This window comes from Caretta caretta, chromosome 1 (assembly GCF_965140235.1).
Source record: "Caretta caretta isolate rCarCar2 chromosome 1, rCarCar1.hap1, whole genome shotgun sequence".
In the NCBI taxonomy this organism is placed as follows: domain Eukaryota; kingdom Metazoa; phylum Chordata; order Testudines; family Cheloniidae; genus Caretta; species Caretta caretta.
In genome coordinates this window covers 153,013,890-153,038,825 of record NC_134206.1, presented here as the reverse complement: position 1 = coordinate 153,038,825, position 24,936 = coordinate 153,013,890, and the positions used below count along the sequence as shown (strand labels likewise).

At 46.0% G+C, this 24,936-nt stretch overlaps 1 protein-coding gene across 1 annotated transcript in view; it reads right to left on the bottom strand.

The window, feature by feature from the left end:
- TSPAN7 (tetraspanin 7) overlaps window positions 1-2,939 on the bottom strand; it is a 192,600-nt gene extending 189,661 nt beyond the window's left edge. The window contains exon 1 of the mRNA XM_048864268.2: window positions 2,698-2,939. Coding sequence (XP_048720225.1) covers window positions 2,698-2,778 — 81 coding nt within the window. The 5' untranslated portion in view covers window positions 2,779-2,939. The remainder of the gene's footprint in view (window positions 1-2,697) is intronic.
- Between the last annotated feature and the right edge of the window lie 21,997 nt (window positions 2,940-24,936).

Below are 24,936 nucleotides of genomic sequence, written 5' to 3'. Positions count from 1 at the left end.
TTTCTTTACAAGCCAACCCAGTTGCCTAGTCTCTATCACAGGCCTGCAGATTTTTTTAAACGGGATTAGTGCTCATGAAATGTGCTGGCTCAACTGGCCTGCAGATTTAAGTCTTTTGTTTATCCAGAGCACACGGATAACAGAGACCTAGTGGTTACCATTATAAAGGCAACATTTGAAAAGGTATTCACCAGGGGTTTTGCAGTTATTCCCTAATTGTATAGGGGGAAAGGTATTCTCTTAGATCCTACTGTGTGATAATTGCTGGGAAGAACAACTTTTTCATTTATGACAACAATACAAACTTCATCTATTTGCCTGAGCCCTGAGCAGAAGGAACTACTTGTAGGCATGAGAGAATAATTCAGTGTTACTGCCCATTTAAATCACCAGGCCCTTCGGTTGTGGGTGCCACCAAAATTGCCAAACAATGTTAACAAAGGTGGTGGGTTTTAACATGGACGCTACCATAACAATGGGTTAGCAGATTAAATTCAGTGGGGAGGAGTCTTTTGAATGAAGCATATAAATTAACATAAGAAAAATGATGTGCACTTTGAAAATGCAGAGTATTAGTTATGTGCTCATGGTTATTACTGTGAATGGGCAATTTCTATTTAGAATATAGCAAGTGGAATGATGTAACATCTAGTTACTGTATTTCAAAGAGACTGCATATTACAGAGTTATTAAAATGGTAATATACAATAAGCTTGTATTAATATGAAGTGACAAGCATGTTTCAGCATATTGTGTCAATGAAGTTCAGATTAAAATCTCTACTAGTACTCAGTGGGGCCATTATACTGTATCATCACCATGTACCATTAAAGAGAGTCTTTAATCTGCAGATCATTGCCAGGATATGCTGCTCATGTCAGCGATCTGCTGAGTAAAAGATCAGGTTGCTATGAAAATATCAACCCCATGAGTATGTTTAAAAATCCAGGGCCCCCATTACTCAATCATTATACCTCATTAATGTATCTGGGTCAAAAAGAATTAGTTGCACGATTCTGAATTTGGTTATAAACACATGACAGATACCATGACACAGATAAAGTCAGAAAACATGCCACTGGCTTTTGTTAGGAATCTAGCCTGACCAAGTACCCACTATGTTTTTAATTTCAATAAATATTTTTAAATTACCAGTTTATTTTCACACAAGACATTTGCTTTTCTGAGTAGCTGCAAGCTAAACCAGAAACACAAACTTGAAGGAAACGGTCAGAGAAAACCCACAGAGTAAAATCACAGAGAAATGCTTTTCTCTCCCCCACCTTATACACACTCCACAATGGAGGCATGGTGGCCAGCAACACCCAACAGGTTTGCAGTTCCTCACCACCAATATCAGCATTGCAAGTTATGCAGTATCAGCATAAGAGATTCGCAAGGGTGACAAAAAAGAAAACATGGTTGTTGAAATGTCTTATACCTGTGCATAGCTGCCCTGCTTCAACAGCAGGAGATTGGCTTCAGATAAGGTACAAACCATGGGAAAGTGCAGTCGCTTCACCTGACATGCACTGCTAAAAAACTGAAATGTACAAATATGATTTATTCTCTACATGGCATAAGCTTTCTGTAACACAGAGATAACAACTCCTGTGAATGAGTGCAACAATAAAGTTGATCATGCTAAATGCACACGGCACTTACCAAAATCTGATTTGAGGGGTGGGCAGTAGAGGGAAGACTGGTGAGCAGCCTCCAAAATACACTGGGTACCAGCCAAAAAGGGGCTGACAGCTTTTTTACAGAAACCCATAACGTGCTACTGACTTTAAAATAGCAAACGAAGCCCAACCTTACAAAATTCCTACCTGCTCCTTCCCATGATATTTCATATTACATTCCCCTTCACAAATGGGCTGTGCATACTTCAGAAGGGAGATGGAGAACCAACAGGGCTGTACCGCTATGGTTAAAGCATCCCATTCCCCCTGTACCGGTGCAGCACGCACCAAGCATCTCATGTATAAACACCAGGTTAGTCTGCAACAAGGGCCCCGCTAGTCAATATCATGTTTTTGGCCCCAGGCTGCCATTCAGAAGCCCCTTTGGTAATAAGCAGGGATACCCAGCTCCCTTTGCACAGGGGCAGCAGCTGGGTCCCCACCTCCCTGTGTATGTTTGGCAGGCGACGGAGGGGGGCGGGGGAGTGAAGCTGTCATGAACGTGTGGCCAGCAGCCTAGGAGAAGCTACAGAAAGGCATAGGGCTACATTTCTAACAGCAGGGAAATCACAGTGGGAGCAAACTTCAGATCCGAGATGCAGCTTATTGCATGTAACTACCCCACCAGCGCAGCCTGCTGCCCTGAGACACAAGGATACCGAGACAGGGAACCAGCAAGGCAGGGAACGACAGACACACGCCGCCCCAGTAACTCGCTCGCTCGCTGCGTTTGCTCCTGTGGGGCGGGGGGGGGGGGGTTCAGCCCAAACAAAAACAAAAAATCTGGGACCAATCCCAATATGCCCCCAACGGGCAAGTCAATGACTCCCTAGGACGCGGAGCCGAGGAAGGCGCCGGGCACCTTGCAGGAGGAGAGCCCACCCGGGCGTTTGCGCAGCGAACCCGAGCGGCAGCTGCGGCTGCGGATCCCCGCGCAACGCACCCAATATAACCCCCCTGGCCCCGCACGCCCCCGGTGCGGGGGGCTCACGCCGCGCCCCCAGCCCGCACTCACCCAGAAGACGAAGGAGTAGATGATGAGCAGGGTTTTCAGACACGTTATCACGGGTTTGGTCTCCATTCTCCTCGATGCCATACTACTGAGGGCCCGGCTGCTGGGGAAGGGGAGGGGGCGGGGAAGGGGGGGGCTCAGCGCTCGGCTCGCTCCAGCCTGCGGCTTATCCGCGCCGCCTGCCCCGCTCGCCGCTCAGTCACGGCGCCGCCGCCCGCCCCGCCTCCTGCCCGAGCCCAGCATTGTGGAGTCACAGCCGCCGCCGGGAGCGCGGCGCGCTGCCTGCCCAGCCCAGCCCAGCCCGGCGCGGGAGGGAGCGAGCCGCACACGCGCCCCCTGCTGCTGGGCCCGGCCCCTGCCGCCAGGCTCGGGGAACGCGCCGCTGCGCGGTCCCCGCCCCAGCCCGTTAACCCTGCGCCTGGTCTCCCCGGCCGCGGGACGCTACCTGGGCAGGGGCGCCGGAATTCCGCCGGATGAAATCCCATCCGGACAAGTGCCGGGCACCGGGGTGAGCTCCAGCCAAGGCTCTTCACGGAACGGGCACATGAAATGGCAAGCCCAAGAGCAAGGATTTCTAAGGAATCCATATTCTCAGGGTTCGTACCGTCTGGCTGCAGGGATTGCAAATATGTACATTGTATTTGTATATTATAGTCTAGTAGCTATATTTAAGAAAGGGAAAAAAGTGATTCAGGAAATCACAGGTGCCGCCTTCCAACTTTCCTTGGGGGGGCTCAACCCACCACTCAGCCCCCCGGCCCCACCCCCAAGGCCCCACCTACAGTTGACAGGTATCCCGTTTTGGACCAGAATGGTCCGTGGAAAAGGGACCCTAGCGGCTCCGGTCAGCACCACTGACCGGGCCCTTAAAAGTCCAGTAGGCTGCACAGCAGAGCTACGGCAGGCTCCCTGCCTGCCGTGGCTCGGTGCGGCTCCTGGGAGCAGCAGCATGTCCCCCCTCCAGCTCCTACACATAGGGGCAGCTTGGGGGCTCCACACGCTGTCCCCGAACCAAGTGCCAGCTCTGCAGCTCCCATTGGCCGGGAACCACAGACAATGGGAGCTGCAGGAGCAGCGCCTGCAGACTGGGCAGCGTGCAGAGCCACCTGGCCGCACCTCCATGTAGGAGCCAGAGGAGGGATATGCAGCTGCTACCAGGAGCTGCTTGAGGTAAGTACCACCTGGAGCCTACACCCGCTCCCGTGCCCCAACCCCGTACCTCAGTCCTGATTCCCCTCCCGCCCTTCAAACCCCTTGGTCCCAGCCTCACACGAGCATCCTCCTGCACCCCAAATCCCTCATCCCCAGCCTCACACAAGAGTCTGAACCTCCAGCCCATACCCCCTTCCCCACCCCTGCCTCAGCCCAGTGCCCCCTCCCATATTCTGAACCCCTTGGCTCCACCCCCCAAGCCTGGAGCACTCTCCTACACCCCAAACCCCTCTTCCCCAGCCCCACTCCGGAGTCTGCACCACCAGCCAGAGACCTCACACCCCTCACATTCCAACAGCCTGTCCCAGCCCGGAGCCCCCTCCCACACTCCAAACCCCTCAGCCCCAGCCCAGAGCCCCCTCCTGTACCCCAAATCCCTCATCCCTGTCCCCACCCCAGAGCCCGCACCCCCAACTGGAGCCCTCACCCCCCTCCCACAGCCCAACCTCCTGCCCCAGCCCAGAGTCCCCTCCCACACTCCAAACTCCTCACCCCAGCGTGAAGCCCCTTCCTGCACCCCAAATCCCTTATCCCTGACCCCACCCCAAAGCCCTCACCCCCTCCCACATCCCAACCCACTGCCTCAGCTCAGAGCCCCCTCCCGCACCCTGAACTCCTAATTTCTGGTCCCACCTCGGACCCCGCACCCGCAGCTGGAGCCCTCCTTCACCCCAGCCGTCTGAGCCAGCCCAGGGAAAATGAGCAAGTGAGAGTGGGAAGCATGAGTGATGGGGGGGGGGGGATGTAGTGAGTGGCAGTGGAGCCTCAGAGAATGGCCAGGGCCTTGGAGGAGGGGCAAAGTTTATAACTTTTGTACATAATTCCACATTTCTAAGTTCAACTTTCCTGATAAAGAGATTGCACTACAGTACTTATATTAGCTGAATTGAAATATACTATTTCTTTTATTTTTACAGTGCAAATATGTGTAATAAAAATAAATATAATATGAGCACTGTACACTTTGAGTTCTGTGTTGTAACTGATATCAATATATTTGAAAAAGTAAAAAAATCCATATTTAAACAATAATAGAATACTATTTATATAACAGCATGATTAATTGCACGATTAATTAATTTTTTTAATCATGTGATTAACTGCAATTAAATTTTAATCGTTTGACAGCCCTACTTTAAATCAAGATTTAAGGACTTCAGTAACTCAACCAGAGATTATGGGCCTATTACAAGAGGAGCAGGGTGAGGTTCTTGTGGTCTGCAATGTTCAGGAGGTCAGACTAGATGATCACAATGGTCCCTTCTGGCCTTAAAGTCTATGAGTCTACTTCACTTAGGCAGGAAAAATCAAATGCGCAACTACAAAATTGGGAATAACTGGCTAGGTAGTAGTGCTGCTGAAAAGGATCTGGGAGTTCTAGCAGATCACAAATTGAATATGAATCAATGAAGAGATGCAGTTGCAAAAGGCTAATGTTTTGGGGTGTGTTAACATGAGTTGTTGTATGTAAGACAAGGGAGGTATTTGTCCCACTCTCCTCAGCAGGAAAACTGTGTCCAATTCTGGGCACCACACTGTAGGGAAGATGAGGACAAATTGGGGAGAGTCCCGAGGATAGCAACAAAAATGATAAAGATTTAGAAAACCTGACCTTTGAGTAAAGGTTAGAAAAACTGGGCATTGTTAGTCTTGAGAAAAGAAGACTGAGGGGGGACCTTATCACAGTCTTCAAATGTGTGAAAGGCTCTCATAAAGAGGACTGTGATCAATTGTTCTCCATGTTTAATGAAGGTAGGACAAGAAGTAATGGGCTTAATCAGAAGCAAGGGAGATTTAGGTTAGATATTAGGAGAAACTTTCTAACTATAAGGACAGTTAAGCTCTGCAATGGGCTTCCAAGGGAGGTTATGGAATCCCCATCTGTCATAAAAATAAAGGGAAGGGTAACCACCTTTCTGTATACAGTGCTATAAAATCCCTCCTGGCCAGAGGCAGAACCTTTCACCTGTAAAGGGTTAAGAAGCTAAGATAACCTCGCTGGCACCTGACCAAAATGACCAATGAGGAGACAAGATACTTTAAAAGCTGGAGGGGGAGGGAGGAAGGAGACAAAGGGTCTGTCTGTCTGTGTGATGCTTTTGCCGGGAACAGATCAGGAATGCAGTCTCAGAAACTCTGTTAAGTTAGTAAGTAATCTAACTAGAAATGTGATAGATTTCCTTTTGTTTAATGGTTGGTAAAATAAGCTGTGCTGAATGGAATGTATATTCCTGTTTTTGTGTCTTTTTGTAACTTAAGGTTTTGCCTAGAGGGATTCTCTATGTTTTGAACCTGATTATCCTGTAAGGTATTTACCATCCTGATTTTACAGAGGTGATTCTTTTACCTTTTCTTTAATTAAAATTCTTCTTTTAAGAACCTGATTGATTTTTTCATTGTTCTTAAGATCCAAAGGTTTGCATCTGTGTTCACCTGTACAAATTGGTGAGGATTTTTATCAAGCCTTCCCCAGGAAAGGGGGTGTAAGGCTTGGGGGGATATTTTGGGGGAAGACATCTCCAAGTGGTCTCTTTCCTTGTTCTTTGTTTAACACGCTTGGTGGTGGCAGCATAGGGTTCAAGAATAAGGCAAAGTTTGTACTCTGGGAAAGTTTTTAACCTAAGCTGGTACGAATAAGCTTAGGGGGTCTTTCATGCAGGTCCCCACATCTATACCCTAGAGTTCAGAGTGGGGAAGGAACCTTGACACCATCAATGAAGGTTTTTAAGAATTGGTTGGACAAACACCTGTCAGGGATGGTCTAGGTTTACGGGGTCCTGCCTCAGCCCAGAGGGCTGGCCTTGATGACTTCTCCAGGTCCCTTCCAGCCCTGAATGTCACTGATTCTATAAGCAAAAATATCCTTCCTTTCTACCAAACATCCAAATATATGGGCCTATATGGATATAGACCAAAACTAGAACCTGAAATTGAAACTTCTTTGCTTTAGTTTTGGGGGAGGAGGAAAATTTATTCAAATTCCTAGTCCCTAGTGTTTTCCATCCACTCGGCCCTAAAACCAGAAGGGGCCTATTTTCCGGTTCTGGTGTGTGGATGCAAGTAAAATCTCTCAATTTTGCCCTAAAATTGCAGATATTTTGCAAAAACAGATGATCTCACAAGATTCTGTAATTCAAGATGGCAGATATCTCATCAGTTCAGCTGATATAAGATTTTTCCCATTTTGGAATTAAATCTTAAAAAAGCAGCTCATGAAGTTTGAGAGTTGCTGCATCCAAATCCAAACTTTTGCCCTGATTCAGCGTCCTGGCACTCAACCCTGCAGTGGTGGGTGAGCGGGCAGTGTGAGCACTGGCTCCAGCCACCCAGAGTCCCTGGCCGTAGGCCGGCAAGCCCCAGCCCAAGGACCCAGCCACAGGGGGGAAGAGCCGCAGTCTGTGCCGGGAAAAGCAGGAGGGGGCCTGGGGGCAGAGCGTGGGCAGAGCCACACAAGGCTGTTTGTGGAGGCTTAGCCTCTCCTGGCCTTTTGATACCCACCACCCATGGGCTAACTTACAACAGAAATAAAATAGTTAGGTTTTTAAGCAGCATCCTGTTTCCAGGCCTTCCAGGTGTAGTTCAGCAATAGATGCAATGGGAAGGTGTTAATTCAGACCTCATGGTTCAGGGAACAATGTTAAAAAGAGAAAACAGCCACTATATGTGTGTGTTTGTAAAACAGAAAGATTTTGCAATGAAGGATGCAGCAAGAGTTTTACTGGGTTTAAGTTTACGACTTTAGAAGCTGCTCATTTTAATGGATAGCACACTGCTCCTGGAACACAATGAGGGCATTTAAACAAGGATTGGAGGGGGAGTTCTGCATGAGTTACTGATTTTTTTTGATGTTTTTATCACTTTTCTGGAAAACTGATATGACAGGTGCATAAATCTTTATTGAACTGGACCATTAAAATGTAAATAAGTGTGGTTTCTGCAAATAAAATATATACTGATGCTAACAATTGTTATAAATATTCACTGTACAAAAATTATAAAAAGAGGATCTTTGTCAGAGAATAAAGAAACAAGGAATTGAAAGACTTATCTTTATTTCCTGGTCCTAGACAGGGGTCAGGGCTACAAAAGGTTTATATTCCTGTCACATGACAGGGGTAAGTATCTACTGAATCCAATGACTACTATTATACCTCTCACAAACAAACACACACTTTCTTTTTTCTAATCAAATGCAAAGTAAAGATAATATCAACCAAAACTAGACGAAAAAAACCAGCCAATTAATAAAACACACAGAGATGTTTCCTGCGGAGGCCAGGTTTACAAAAGGTTATGGCCAAAATTTTAAGAAGTAGCCATTGATTTGGGGTGTCTCTGTTTTGGGGGACCCAACTTGAGATTCCTTAGGTGCCTCAACCTGGGCACCCAAAATTGAGACACCTCAAATCAGTGGCCACATTTGAAAAGTTTAGCCCAAATCCCAGTCAAAGGGCAGGGCTCAGTAACCACACTATGTCAAGTGGTTACTGGTACAGAGAGAGTGCTACCCTCTCCTGCTCCCTGGGATTCTGTATAGGATTTCCCACTGCAGAATTTTGAGGGTTCCAGCTGCTCTTCACAGAAACATGAACATATTGGTTCAGACCAGGTTCAAGAGGTGCAGCAGAGAAAGGAAGAGCTTGTGATACAAAGGGTCAGCCTCAAGTGACTGAGACCTCATTTGATCCTCAAACTGACATGAAATTGTAACTGCAAGGGCAAAACCCTGCTGGAAGGCTGTGACTTACCAAAACCTCCATGTGGAGGATGGGTAACACCTGGTAAGCTTTGGCATGCATGTAGACTGTTTATTGTTTTATTATGTTTTCTCTGTCATGCTTTTGTCTAAAATAAATGTACTGTGCTCTGTGAAAGCTGGCTGGTCACTGGTACTCACGCTGTCATAGTCCCTAGGAGAAAACAGAACAGCAAGCAGGGTCAGACCTGCTGGCATAGTCACAGTGACTTGCAGGGAAACAGCAAGCCTACATCCCCCATCTGGCGGGAGAACATCTCTGACGGCTGGAGGCCTGAGACCTAACAGGGCTCCCAAGATTAGATCACAGAGGGGGCAGAGAAGCACTTAACCCTGTGCCAAACTGTGCCAAAGGCTGCAGACCTGAATCTGCCTATATCATGTATTAAAATATGGAAGGTGTACTAATACAGCAAACATTTTCAGGCTTAAAGGGAATTAAGAGTATGAGTCCTAACCTGGAGCCACGGCATGCATGCATTGAGGATTCATGCTAAATATCTGCAATTATTTGATCTTATTTTGGCAGGGTTAGGAATGCAAAACATTTGCTGAATGAAGTCACAGTAGGCATTTTGTTCAAGCAAAATAAATCTTTAGTGTTATAATCTATTCTCCCCACCCTGCCCCGTGGGGTAAGGCAAAGTAATTGCTCTTATTTATATACCTATTGTCAATAAAAGAGCATTTTTACAAAATGAATACATTTTTAGTTATATTTTCTGAAAAGCGCATCTTTAACATATCATGTCTATTTTCAGGGAGTTCTGCTGAGAACTCCACTACCCATGAGCTCACTTTTGTTCATATTGTGTAGAAAACAGTCACTTTTACAAAAAAAAGATTTTGTACTCCAAGTTTCAGTCCCGAGAAACTTTCATCCCTGAGTTAAAAACCCTGACCAGTGGTTTAAAGGAGGGATGCTTCCTTCTCTTTCTTCTGTGCTTGAGGCTACCACTATTTTTTGGGAGATTAAATAAAAGTTTGCTGGAAAAAAGGGGTAGAAGGATGTAAACATCAATTATAGCTGGCATAATAAAGCCTTGCACCTTTCAGGTCACTTGGCTCTCCTCATGCCCACGCAAGCCCTTTCTAGCTGCCCTGTGGCACTGTTTATGGTAAAAGATTGCAACCTCTGCTGTCCTTGACAGGGTACTCAAGTTTATAATCCACTCCTGACTCAGCCTCCCCTGAGATCAGGGTTCACTTTCTCTCCATGTTGCCTGCCAGTGATTGTCCCCAACTAACAGTATCTATGACCTAGTTCAGCCTCTCTCCAACAAAAGTCATTTTTATTGGCAAGACACAGAAAACAAAGAGCAAATCACGAATAAAAGTTGATAACAGTTTTGCTGCAGTAATTTGTCCCTGGACAAGCCTAGCCAGCCCCAAATCTTAGTTACATACACACCTATGAGCTACAATTTATTATTTATCAAAGCAGAGACCTTGCAGAACAGCCAATCCTTTATAGGTGACTCACAGCTGCCTTGATGCAGGTCACTCTCTCAGCTCCAAGCCCCAAAGTCTGTGTTACAAGGAAGTGTCAGGTTTCATATGTTCCTAAGGAAATCCAAGGTTACACAGCAAATCTCAAAGAATTATTTGGCTCAAGAGCAACCCTGTAAATAGCCAAACAGCCCTAGCGAAGCCAATGGAGTTGCACCCATATACAGCAAGAGTTGAATTTGACCTATGATCCTGTGTCCTGTAGCAGGGAGATGAGGAAGCAAATTTAGACTTTGTGCAAATTCATTGACTTCAGTGGAGTTACACTAGGGCTGCCTTTGGCCTGCAAGATTTACACAGGTCACAGCACTATTGTGGGATGACATTGTTCTTGGATCAATAGACGATGACACAGTTCATTTCTTTCTGTTACGTTAGCTTTTGTTTCTAGAGCTGCCAATTAATTTTCCTTTCTTAAAACTCAGTTACAGTGCATTTCTGTTTCTTTTCCTTGGTGAGCACAACATTGCTCCTGAGTAAGAGGTGGGGCAACTCTACACCGCCTCACCGAGAAGTGCTCTGGAACGCATTGCACTGCTGGGAGAGCAATTCCTCCTACAGCTCCTGATGTATATAGCCGCTATGTAGGGTTGCCAACTTTCTAAGAGCAGAAAATCCTTGCCCCAGCCCTGCCCTGCTCCTTCCCCAAGCCCCCCCTCCCGCCCCCGCTCACTCCATCCACCCTTGTTCAGTCTCCCCCACCATCGCTCACTAGCCTATTTTCACTAGGCTGGAGCAGGGGGTTGGGGTGCGGGACGGGCTGAGGGCTCTGGCTGGGGGTCCAAGCTCCTGGGTGGGGCCAGAAATGAGGGATTCAGGGTGTGGGAGGGAGCTCCAGCCGGGGGCTGGGGGATGGGGGTGCAGGAGAGGGTGCAGGCTCCAGGAGGGAGTTTGGGTGCAGGAGGGGACTCAAGGCTAGGACAGGAGGTTGGGGTGCAGGAGAGGGTTTGGGATGCGGACTCCAGGTGACGCTGACCTCAGACGGCTCCCAGGAAGCTGCCTGATGTCTGGCTCCTAAGCGGAGGAGCCAGGGGGCTCTGCACACTGTCCCCGCCCGGAGGTCCTACCCCCACAGCTCCCATCGGCTGCAGTTCCCGGCCAATGGGACTTGCGGAGCTGGACATGAGGCAGCTTCTGGGAGCCGTGCAGAGCCAGGTAGGGAGCCTGCCTGCACTGCCAACCAGACTTTTAATAGCCTAGTCAGTGCTGAACAGAGCTGCCATGGTCCCTTTTTGACCAGGTGTTCCAGTCGAAAACTGGACACCTGGTCTACTGCTATGCCACTCATAGGACGGTCGAGTACGAGCTCCTCCCTCCCCACCCACCCCACCCACTGCTTGCCAGTTCAGAAGAGAGCTGGAGACAGGGCCCTGTCTTTTCCTCACCCTTCTCTGCTTCTTTTGCAGATGTTAGTGCCCTCATGGACACTAGCTCTAAGCAGCTTTTGTGCTCAAGGAAGTGCAGCAGCCATAGCTGCGGCCAGCTGCTACACATGAGGCACAAGGGTGGGAAGATCTCTTTGAATTATTTCCCTTCAGAGCACCCACACAGCATTCAGCCTATCAGTTACACTGAAAATGATGTGCATTTAATAGTATGTTTTCCCCTCATTTCTTTTGGTTTAAGGGATACGTCCATAGTGTTTTCTTAAAAGATTGGCATAAAGTCTCATTAGCCCTTCTGACTGCCTGTGACACTTTTACAAAGTGTTTCATTATCATGCTAATGGAAAGCATCCCCTTTGCAGGTAACCCAATAGAAATACGTCTGTGACGAAGCATAACTATCACAATGATAAGAATAAGAATTGATAAGAATTATTCAGTCAGCTCTGCAGATGGTCAAGCATAGCGTTCCCTCTAATTTTTTATGTCCATGTGCGGAATGAATTTTGTTATGTGCAACAATATGGAAGTGATGTGTGGTGGGAGTGGGGCTGAGGGGTTCGGATTGTGGGAGGGGGCTCAGGGCTGGGGCAGAGGGTTGGGGGGTGTGTGGGGGTGAGGGCTGTAGCTATGGGTGTGGGCTCTGGGGTGGGGCCAGGGATAAAGGATTTGGGGTGCAGGAGGGGGCTCGGGGCTAGGGCAGAGGGTTGGGGTATGGGAAGGTAAGGGCTCTGGCTGGGGGTGCGGGCTCTGGGGTGGTCTGGGGATGAGGGGTTTGGGACTCCACCTAGCCCTCCCTCGCCACAGCAGCCTGGGGCCAGGGGAGAGGTGACTCTCCTCATCCGCAGCAGCTCCAAGGATGGGGCTGGGGGAGAGGCATCTCCCCCAGCCTACCTGACCCTTGATAGCCTGCTACGCAGCCAGGCAGCTTAGAAGGAACTTTGTCAAGCAATATCCTGTGAATAAAACTGGTTGTGAATTTTTACATCAATTAATTATTCACAAATAATTGTTTTCGGTATTCAATCAGCTATGAACATAGCTCACATCAAAGACACCTTGTCCAGCGCTGTTGTCAGCTTATGTTTTTTTACTCTATGCTTTAACATCTCCCTCCAAATTTCTGAATTTTGTGGTTATTGATTTAAATGGAGAATTTCCTTTCTTATTTGCTATATTGTTTGAAAAAACTAGTAATCTAGCTTGTGTGACATCCACCAGGCCCTCCTGTGTAGGCTGAGGCCCTGTATTTCTTTAACTGCTCTGGTTTATTTATGTCCGTTTTTAATAAATTTTCTCTTCCAGTTGTCTCTTGCACCTGTTTCTCTGGCTAACGGGATATAAATTACCTTAATACATCAAAACTGTTTTGCTCTGTTTCAGTTTTACTTACTTGGTTTCCAGATATTGTTTTGCCAGAAGCTGGGAATGGGTGACAGGGGATGGATCACTTGATGATTACCTGTTCTGTTCATTCCCTCTGGGGCACCTGGCATTGGCCACTGTCAAAAGACAGGATACTGGGCTAGATGGACCTTTGGTCTGACCCAGTATGGCTGTTCTTATGTTCACAGGGCCTGATTACCCACTCCATCAAACCAGCTTTACCCCAGTAACTACACTGATTTCCAGGTGGTTACATCAGTAACTGATTGGAAAATCAAATTTGTCTGAATTAATATAGTCTTTTGTAATGGGTATTGAAAGTCTGCTATAATGAATGTTAGATTTAACACCTGGAATGTGAGAGGTATCAAGACCCTGGTTAAATATTTAAAATGCTATGGGAGCTGACAGTATCAAGATACAGGTTGCAATTGTGCAAGATGACTCATAGAATTATAGAATCATAGAATATCAGGGTTGGAAGGGACCTCAGGAGGTCATCTAGTCCAACCCCCTGCTCAAAGCAGGACCAATCCCAGCCAGGGCTTTGTCAAGCCTGACCTTAAAAACTTCTAAGGAAGGAGATTCTACCACCTCCCTAGGTAACGCATTCCAGTGTTTCACCACCCTCCTGGTGAAAAAGTTTTTCCTAATATCCAACCTAAACCTCCCCCACTGCAACTTGAGACCATTACTCCTTGTCCTGTCATCTTCTACCACTGAGAATAGTCTAGAACCATCCTCTTTGGAACCACCTCTCAGGTAGTTGAAAGCAGCTATCAAATCCCCCCTCATTCTTCTCTTCTGCAGACTAAACTATCCCAGTTCCCTCAGCCTCTCCTCATAAGTCATGTGTTCCAGACCCCTAATCATTTTTGTTGCCCTTCGCTGGACTCTTTCCAATTTATCCACATCCTTCTTGTAGTGTGGGGCCCAAAACTGGACACAGTACTCCAGATGAGGCCTCACCAATGTCAAATAGAGGGGAATGATCACGTCCCTCGATCTGCTGGCTCTGCCCCTACTTATATATCCCAAAATGCCATTGGCCTTCTTGGCAACAAGGGCACACTGTTGACTCATATCCAGCTTCTCGTCCACTGTCACCCCAGGTCCTTTTCCGCAGAACTGCTGCCTAGCCATTTGGTCCCTAGTCTGTAGCGGTGCATTGGATTCTTCCGTCCTAAGTGCAGGACTCTGCACTTATCCTTGTTGAACCTCATCAGATTTCTTTTGGCCCAATCCTCCAATTTGTCTAGGTCCCTCTGTATCCTATCCCTACCTACCACCGTATCTACCACTCCTCCTAGTTTAGTATCATCCACAAATTTGCTGAGAGTGCAATCCACACCATCCTCCAGATCATTTATGAAGATATTGAACAAAACCGGCCCCAGGACTGACCCTTGGGGCACTCCACTTGATACCGGCTGCCATCTAGACATGGAGCCATTGATCACTACCCGTTGAGCCCGACAATCTAGCCAACTTTCTACCCACCTTATAGTGCATTCATCCAGCCCATACTTCTTTAACTTGCTGACAAGAATACTGTGGGAGACCGTGTCAAAAGCTTTGCTAAAGTCAAGGAACAACACGTCCACTGCTTTCCCTTCATGCACAGAACCAGTAATCTCATCATAGAAGGCGATTAGATTAGTCAGGCATGACCTTCCCTTGGTGAATCCATGCTGACTGTTCCTGATCACTTTCATCTCGTGTAAGTGCTTCAGGATTGATTCTTTGAGGACCTGCTCCATGATTTTTCTGGGGACTGAGGTGAGGCTGACTGGCCTGTAGTTCCCAGGATTCTCCTTCTTCCCTTTTTTAAAAATGGGCACTACATTAGCCTTTTTCCAGTCATCTGGGACTTCCCCCGATTGCCATGCGTTTTCAAAGATAATGGCCAATGGCTCTGCAATCACAGCCGCCAACTCCTTTAGCACTCTCGGATGCAATGCATCCGGCCCCATGGACTTGTGCACATCCAGCTTTTCTAAATAGTCCCTAACCACTTCTTTCTCCACAGAGGGCTGGCCACCTACTCCCCATGCTGTGTTGCCCAGCGCAGCAGTCTGGGAGCTGACCTTGTTCGTGAAGACAGAGGCAAAAAAAGCATTGAGTACATTAGCTTTTTTCACATCCTCTGTCACTAGGTTGCCTCCCTCATTCAGTAAGGGGCCCACACTTTCCTTGACTTTCTTCTTGTTGCCAACATACCTGAAGAAACCCTTCTTGTTACTCTTAACATCTCTTGCTAGCTGCAGCTCCAGGTGGGATTTGGCCCTCCTGATTTCATTTCTACATGCCCGAGCAACATTTTTATACTCTTCCCTGGTCATTTGTCCGATCTTCCACTTCTTGTAAGCTTCTTTTTTATGTTTAAGATCCGCAAGGATTTCACTGTTGTAACCCTTCTGCCAGTCAGAGTTGGCAGCAACAAGGGCCGGGTTCAATATCTAGGGGATCCATTCCAATAACACAATGCAAACCGGCTCGAGCCCCCACCCAATGACCTGGGACAAATATATACCACCCCTGCTGGGCGCCTCTAAGAGGCAATACTTCCCCTCTCGCAAGCACATAGTCTGAGTGTAGCAAAAAGCCTTTTAATAACAGAGAGAAACAATGTGGCATTATGTTGGGGAAACACCACCAACAGGATTCATAACACAACCCATGAGCAAAAAACCCACCCCAAGCAAATTGGGGCATGCCCCTTTCCCTTTGGTTCTTGAGTCCAGCAACCCCAAATCACCCAAAGTCCCAAAAGTCCAATGACCCAAAAGTCTCTGTCCCTGGTCAGGGCAGCCCCAGAGTTCGAAAGTTTATCTGTGGAGCTTTACCTCCCAACCTGGGTGGAGATGGGACGGGGGTAAGAGGCACCTTACATGATCTGAAGCTGACCGCCCCACAGCTCCATAGGCCTCCGCTCCGCTCTGCCAGCTGCCCCACGAACTCCTTCGCTCAGCTCCGCAGCCCACAAGCAGCTCCCGCCGTCCCACAAACTGCTCCACCAGCCGGTCCACAAGGCACTCCAGCCATCCCGCAAGCTGCTCCACAATATATCTTCAGGCTCCCCCACTACTTAACACAATGCTCAGTGATTTCAGCTCTTAGTCAGTTCAGCTCTTTGGTGAATTCAGCTTGTAATAGGGGAGCCTCAGTGCTGGTGCACTATTAGCTCAAAGTGAGCTCAGCAGCCTGTAACTAGACTCCTAATGGAATCAAAATGAGCTCTGATAGTCCACAGTGGAGAGAGGAGGAAGTGCAATTAGCATGTAAGGCCCTCACCAGGGGGCCCATGCCACCAAGTATTAATACTTGTCCCCAGCCTCTCTCCCTTCACAGAGTTTTAAAACCCATGACCCTTGCCTAGCGAGTGCTACTTAGTTGATGGTGAGTCCCTCCATCATAACAAAAGGCCAAGTACAGTTCCAAGCACAGTTCCCATAATCAGCGTAACAATAATTTATTCTTCCTGCCCCAATAAAAGAGACACTGGGGATCCCACAGCAGCCAAAGTGACCATTTGGGCAGCTATGGCCTCATTCTAGGCAGGGTGGGTGTGCCTATGCAAATGAGATCGGCTTCTGAAGTTCTTTTCCACAACTTGCCACACCTTACCACCAGATGTCAGGGTGGAGCTCATCCTGACACTGCTTACATGTAGATTTGTCCCATCGCCAGCAGACAGCCTCTGTGCTGTTAATGAGGACAATAGGCCCAGAGAAGGAGAGCAGTCAACAGGAACAGAGGGAAACCTTCCCATAATTGGGACCCTCCTTCCAGATGATGTTGGGATATCTTCTCGCACTGAGGTTACCTCTCCGGTGGAGAGAACTCCAGTCATTAGGAAAAGGCAGGTGTTAGTAATGGGAGATTCGATCATTAGAAACATAGATACCTGGGTTTGTGATGACCGGGAGAACCGTATGGTGACTTGCCTGCCTGGTGCAAAGGTTGCAGATCTCTCGAGGCATCTAGATAGACTTATGCAAAGTGCTGGGGAGGAGCCGGTGGTTGTGGTACATGTAGGTACCAATGACGTAGGAAAGGGTAGGAGAGACGTCCTGGAGGCCAAATTTAGGCTGCTAGGAAAGAGACTGAAATCCAGGACCTCTATGGTGGCATTCTCAGAAATGCTTCCAGTTCCACGCACAGGGCCAGGTAGGCAGGCAGAGCTTCAGAGTATCCATGCGTGGATGAGACTATGGTGTAGAGAGGAGGGGTTTAGATTTATTAGGAACTGGGGAAACTTTTCGGATAGGGGGAGCCTGCTTATACAGGAAGGATGGGCTCCACCTAAACCAAAGTGGATCCAGACTGCTGGCGCTTCACATTAAAAAGATTGCAGAGCAGTTTTTAAACTAAGCGATGGGGGAAAGCCGATTGCTGCAGAGGCGCATGTGGATCGGACAGAGACTTCTCTTAGAGGAGAGTCTATTGATAGAGATTCTCTAGGTTTTAGTCAGGAGGAGGGGATGGAAGAGGATAAAGTATGGGCCAGATCAGACAAGAAACATTCACATAAAGAATCTGACACATCAGAAAAGAGCAGACAAATAAACAGTGACAAGTTTTTAAAGTGCTTGTACAAAAATGCTAGAAGTCTAAATAATAAGATGGGTGAACTAGAGTGCCTCGTGTAAAAGGAGGATATTGATATAATAGACATCACAGAAACCTGGTGGAGTGAGGACAAACAATGGGACACAATCATTCTGGGGTACAAAATATATCGGAAGAACAGAACAGGTCGTGTGGGTGGGGGAGTGGCACTATATGTGAAAGAAAATGTAAACTCAAATGAAATAAAAATCTTAAATGAATCCACATGTTCCATAGAATCTCTATGGATCATAATTCCATGCTCTAATAAGAATATAACAGTAGGGAATCTATTATCGACCACCTGACCAGGACAGTGATAGTGACGATTAAATACTAAGGGAGAATAGAGAGGCATCAAAATAAAAAACTCAATAATAGTGGGGTATTTCAATTATCCCCATATTGACTGGGTACATGTCACCTCAGGATGAAATGCAGAGACAAAATTTCGCAATACTTTAAATGACTGCTTCTTGGAGCAGCTGGTACAGGAACCCAAAATGGGAGAGGCAACTCTCGATCTAGTCCTGAGTGGAGTGTAGGATCTGGTCCAAGAGGTAGCTATAACAGGTCCTCTTGGAAATAGTGACCATAATATAATAACATTTAACATTCCTGTGGTGGGAAGAACACCTCAACAGCCCAACACTGGGGCATTTAATTTCAGAAAGGGGAACTATGCAAAAATGAGGAGGTTAGTTAAATAGAAATTAAAAGTTACAATGACGAGAGTGAAATCCCTGCAAGCTGCATGGACGCTTTTCAAAGACACCATAAGAGAGGCTCAACTTAAATGTATACCCCAAATTAAAAAACACAGTAAAAGAACTACAAAAGAGCCATTGTGACTTAACAACCATGTAAAAGAAGCAGTGAGAGATAAAAAGGCATTTTTTAAAAAGTGGAAGTCAAAACCTAGTGAGATAAATAGAAAGGAGCATAAACACTGCCAAATTAAATGTAAAAATGTAATAAGAAAAGCCAAAAAGGAGTTTGAAGAACAGCTAGCCAAAAACTCAAAAGGTAATAAACTGTTTTTTTAAGTACATCAGAAGCAGAAAGCCTTCTAAACAACCAGTGGGGCCCCTGGACGATCGAGATACAAAAGGAGCACTTAAAGATGATAAAGTCATTGCAGAGAAACTAAATGAATTCTTTGCTTCAGTCTTCACAGCTGAGGATGTTAGGGAGATTCCCAAACCTGAGCCATCTTTTGTAGGTGACAAATCTGAGGAATTGTCACAGATTGAAGTGTCACTAGAGGAGGTTTTGGAATTAATTGAGAAACTTAACAGTAACAAGTCACCGGGACCAGATGGCATTCACCCAAAAGTTCTAAAAGAACTCAAATGTGAAATTGTGGAACTATTAACTATGGTTTGTAACCTGTCCTTTAAATCAGCTACTGTACCCAGTGACCTGAAGAGAGCTAATATAACGCAAATATTTAAGAAGGGCTCTAGAGGTGATCCTGGCAATTACAGACTGGTAAGCCTAACGACAGTACCGGGCAAATTAGTTGAAACAATAGTAAAGAATAAAATTGTCAGACACATAGAAGAACATAAATTGTGCAAAAGTCAACATGGTTTCTGTAATGGGAGATCATGTCTTACTAATCTATTAGAGTTCTTTGAGGGGGTCAACAAACATGTGGACAAGGGGGATCCAGTGGACATAGTGTACTTAGATTTCCAGAAAGCCTTTGACAAGGTCCCTCACCAAAGGCTCTTACGTAAATTAAGTTGTCATGGGCTAAGAGGGATGATCCTTTCATGGATTGAGAACTGCTTAAAAGACAGGGAACAAAGGGTAGGAATAAATGGTAAATTTTCAGAATGGAGAGGGGTAACAAGTGGTGTTCCCCAAGGGTCAGTCCTAGGACCAATCCTATTCAACTTATTCATAAATGATCTAGAGAAAGAGGTAAACAGTGAGGTGGCAGAGTTTGCAGATGATACTAAACTGCTCAAGATAGTTAAAAAAGATCTCACAAAACTAAGTGATTGGGCAACAAAATGGCAAATGAAATTTAATGTGGATAAATGTAAAGTAATGCACACTGGAAAAAATAACCCCAACTATACATACAATATAATGGGGGCTAATTTAGCTACAACTAATCAGGAGAAAGATCTTGGAGTCATCGTGGATAGTTCTCTGAAGACATCCATGTAGTGTGCAGCGGCAGTCAAAAAAGCAAACGGGATGTTAGGAATCATTTAAAAAAGGATAGAGAATAAGATGGAGAATATCTTATTGTCCTTATATAAATCCATAGTAAGCTCATATCTTGAATACTGCGTACAGATGTGGTCCCCTCATCTCAAAAAAGATATACTGGCATTAGAAAAGGTTCAGAAAAGGGCAACTGAAATGATTAGGGATTTGGAACGGGTCCCATATGAGGAGAGATTAAAGAGGCTAGGACTTTTCAGCTTGGAAAAGAGGAGACTAAGGGGGGATATGATAGAGGTATATGAAATCATGAGTCGTGTGGAGAAAGTGAATAAGGAAAAGTTATTTACTTGTTCCCATAATATAAGAACTAGGGGCCACCAAATGAAATTAATGGGGTAGCAGGTTTAAAACAAATAAAAGGAAGTTCTTCTTCACTCAGCACACAGTCATCCTGTGGAACTCCGTGCCTGAGGAGCTTGTGAAGGCTAGGACTATAACAGGGTTTAAAAGAGAACTGGATAAATTCATGGTGGTTAAGTCCATTAATGGCTATTAGCCAGGACGGATAAGGAATGGTGTCCCTAGCCTCTGTTTGTCAGAGGGTGGAGATGGATGGCAGGAGAGAGATCACTAGATCATTACCTGTTGTGCCCCAGAGGGAGTGAACCTCTGGCATTGGCCACTGTCAGTAAACAGGATACTGGGCTGGATGGACCTTTGGTTTGACCCAGTATGGCCATTCTTATGTTCTTAAGGCTGTCCTCACTGGACCCCTGGGAACTTTCAGAGAACTACAACTGCAGAGGATCAATCTTTTGTCTTGCGCACCCTTTTTTCCCCTTCAAACTCATAAAAGAATCTAGAATGGCTTGTGTAATTCTACAGTGGTGTGCATATGTGTGAGCACAGCTGGAGAGTAGAGAAGACGTTTTAGTCTGTTTTTACAAGGCCAAGTGGTATATTAAATGGTTTGACTGTAATGCATTTGTTTCAGGGAGCAGGCAATGAATTTCTGTACTCACCCTTCCCAGAAGGCATGGCTTCTGATGAGAAGGGATAAAACTCTTTTTTTAAAATACAGCAGTATCAGAAGGGAAAATAGGAAAAAAGGTCCATCAATGGTTATATAGGTCCATCAATAGCTATTAGCCAGGATGGGCAGGGATGGTGTCCCTAACCTCTGTTTGCCAGAAGTTGGGAATGGGTGACAGGGGATGAATCACTTGATGATTACCTGTTCTGTTCATTCCCTCTGGGGCATCTGGCAATGGCCACTGTTGGAAGACAGAATACTGGGCTAGATGGACCTTTGGTCTGATCCAGTATGGCCATTCTTATGTTCTTATATCCAGAAATCTCATGTGAGAACTGATTATCTACTTGGCTCAGCTGAAAACAAACACAATAAGAAAATTGCAAATGTAAAATTAATTGGAAGGATGTAGGGTTGAGGGTATCTGTTCAAAGTATTTGCAGAGTACCCTTTGCCATAGTATTAAGATAATGGCAAGTGAAACCTGTTGGATTTTAATCTAGTGCCTGTAAGGAGCATAATTGTTTCCATCCAGCTGCTTAGTTCACTAAATCAGTGTTATGGAATGAGTGAAATGGGGGAGGAAGTTACTTTAAAAACATTGTCAAAACTGTTTGAATCACAAATGAGATTCAACATGGATCAGTTTCAAGTTTTGGGTGACAGTTCATGTCAGTTCTTACGTTATATGAAGCAGTTTGCTTGTCTTTAAAAAAGAGATCTAATTTTTAAATAAAATAATCAGAAAAACAGGATCTAAATTGCTCTAGAGAGAGAGCAGGCACATGCAGGTACTCAACTGGGCACAGATAATGAGCTATAAAGTGGTATTTAAGAGTTTCTCAATTATATATTATTATGCTACTAGGACAATTCAGTTGGGACTAATTCCTAGATCTTGGTATGATGTTGAACTCTTATTACATTTGGGAGGATAGATTTTAGACAGTCAGTAGTTACCCATTTCGTTCAGTCAGATTTTGGACAGCACACTGAGTAGTTATCAATTTCTCCCTCCACCCAAAAACAAACAAATGTTGTTCTTCTGCAATAGAATAGAGCTGTGAATGGAGGTGGTTCAATAGGGTGTCTGATCAGAAACTGAGGAGGGGCAGGAATTGGAGGACTGCCATGCCCAAGAACGGACACCTTATTCCATGTTCTAGGACTGGATGTGCAAATTTTCTCTAGGCAAGGGACTTTTCAACAGATCACATATCCCTTCTCCTCCCCACAGCTGCTCATGCTGTAATAACCACAGATAAGTCAGTTGTATTTGTGCTGAAATTGTTGGCCGTCTCAGTTGCCTGGTCTCCCCCTCCCTCCTAACAACTTCACTAAGCCAGTGTGCTAAGGGTTGCCTTCAGTCTTCTGTGCCCCCTTGTGGCAAAACCTGGAGACACAATAAGACTGCTTCGGTTTTCCTCCTCTGATGGATCTCTTGCTTCTAGCCTGCTTGTTGGTCTTTTGTCACAACCTCTGCCCTCCAACTGGGTTGCTGATAGTCCTTTCCCCTTTCGGGGGTTGTAAAGAGTTCAGTACCTCAGCAGGTCAGTCATGCTAAGTGAAGGTGTATAGTCCCTGGCCTCTTTGATTGTGGCCTGCTTGTTCGTGGCCTTAATAAAACCTCTTGTTGGGTTTGGTAGGGGAAACCATGCTCGCTCACTCATTCTCTTGGTTTCAGGCTAGAAACCCCGTATACGGTTGTTGGGGCCAATTCCTTCCAACCCCTTACTATTTCCTTGGCCTGCTTCCAACTGTGCTCCTCTTTTAGGCCATTTTTCAGGTTCACATCCTGTGATCCTCTCCTCCAGAGGGTCTGGTTGCCCGGGTGGCTTCTCGTCACACTAGTCTGTTGCTGAAAGCTCCTGCTCTTGGTGGCTCCTGAGCCTCTCTAACTCTTACTAAGCCATATTTCAAACCACTCTTATGGTTTCCCTCCTTAAGGCCAGAGTTCCCATAGCCCTCTTCCTGGAGCTGCAGCTCTGTTCAAACCATCAGAATCTCCCTCCTTCAGGCAGGAGTCTCCCCTAGTCCTCTTTCCAGGGCTAGGGTTGTATTTTAGACAGTCCCTCTGTCTACCTCCTTCAGGGAGGAGTCACCCAAGTCTCTTTTTCGGAGCTAGACTAGTGACTTAGGCCAGTTGTAGAGCCTTGGTCTGTTTCTCCTTCAGCGGGAGCCTTTACTCCTCAATTAGTTCCCAAGCCCCGAGGGTTCGGCAGTCTAGCCTTCTTCTGTTGATGCCTGCATTGCTAGGAGAGAGAGGCAGCATATATGTTGGTCCCATTCCTAAAGCTCATCCCAAATGGCTGGAGGAGAGGGGAGCCTTGCCCTGCCAACTCTGCAAGGGTCCTGGTCCAGGCGCTTGAAGAGATAATAATGGGATTCTACCCACACACTACTTATTCCTTGGACCGTTTCCTCTCTCCCAATAGATCCTTGGCCTTTGCATATTAGACCTGACAAAATCTTAAAGGGCCACAGTACATGATGGGGTGGGCTGCCCCACCAGGCACCACTACCTTTAAGGTGGCAGATCACCCCATCACACACGTGTACAGAGGGGTGGGCATCCCACCACTTCTAGCACTAATTCCTATAGTCCTGTAGCATATGCTTCATTGGGTACTGACACTTGTATCTTCATAAATAAAAGCTTCCCTCCCCCAGCAATTTTATGCACAAATAGTGGTAACCACAATGTTTGCAGAAAAACAAATTAAAAAGGATACAAACCTGACCAAAAAAAAAACCACCAGTCAGATTTTGCACAAATATTTGTGAATACATTTTCCCACTATTTCCTCAGCTGTACTCCAGATATAATTGGCTAGCTGTCAGTCTGGGTGACCAAAGAATATTTACAGGCTCCAAGTGAAACATGTCTAGCCCTGCTGGGTGAGCAGGATGGTGTGAAAGATACAGAGACATGCGGATGGGCATTAAAAACAGGATGAGGAAGAGGAGAGATGGATATGCTTCTAGTACACTTAGATAACAGAGCGGTAACACTAGTAAATGCTCACCAAAAGTATTTCAAGTTTCATTTAAAAATAAATAAGAAAAATCTGACCCAAGGCTCAAAAAGTATTAATATTAATAAGCAGCAATTTAAATTGAGCAAGTGGCAATAAAAACGATATCTTACACAGCATAGCCTGTTTTGAAACTGTCTTCTGGCCAAATATCCCAGGAGACATTAACTTAGAATTGGAGTCTGATTCTTTCAGCATCTGAGATTGGAAATGAGCATCCCAGAAGCACTGAAAGCTGCTCTGCATTCAAGGAGCAGAAGTCAAATGGAAAGTCTGCACTACCTCCTTTTGATTCAACTATGCAGCAATGCTAACAGACAAAAAAATTCAACAGCTTGCCTGCTTTTATGAATCCTTTCTTTATATGACTCTGTGTGTGCACTTCTACGTACAGATAGTTATATATGCAGACAATGATTGAGAATGAAAGAAAAAAAGTGCTCCCCACGGAAAAGTCTAGAGCATTCTGGTGCCAGTCAGGACTTCTTAAAAGAGACACAAATAAGACTCAGCTACTCAGCTGTTGACATGACTGCAAAAAAGGCAGCTAGGGCTACAACTGGTAAAAAGGAGTGTGATGGCTTTGGAGCTGCCCATAATAATTTATTAATACTGTATCTTGATTGGGCTATTGTGTTTTGCACTTCATACACATATTGTGTTAAGTCATTAGCAACATTGTCAGGAAAAGTTGCCTAGGAAAGGGAAGGGAAATCCAGATATGCCACTCTTCAAACACTTGAGGGACAATACAGAACCATTGGCCATAATGCACTGGCTAGATCGCCGATTGGGCTTGCTAAACAAGTTTCTCCAGGAATGTCTCAGCCCCCGTTGTGGGGGAAGAGATCAGTGTCTGAGAAGGGTTTAAAGACAGAGAGCTGGTCTACACTGAAAACAGACATTGGCATAGCTACATCTCTCAGGGGTGTGAAAAATCCATACCCCTCAGAGACGTAACTATGCCGATCTAACCTCTGCTATAGACAGAGCAGCTGGGTCGATGGAAGAATTCATCTGTTGACCTAGCTACCACCTCTTGGGGAACAGGATTAACTACAGTGATGGGAGAACCCCTTCCATTGCTGTAGTGCTTTGGTGTAGACACTCACTATAGTAGTGCAGCTGCAG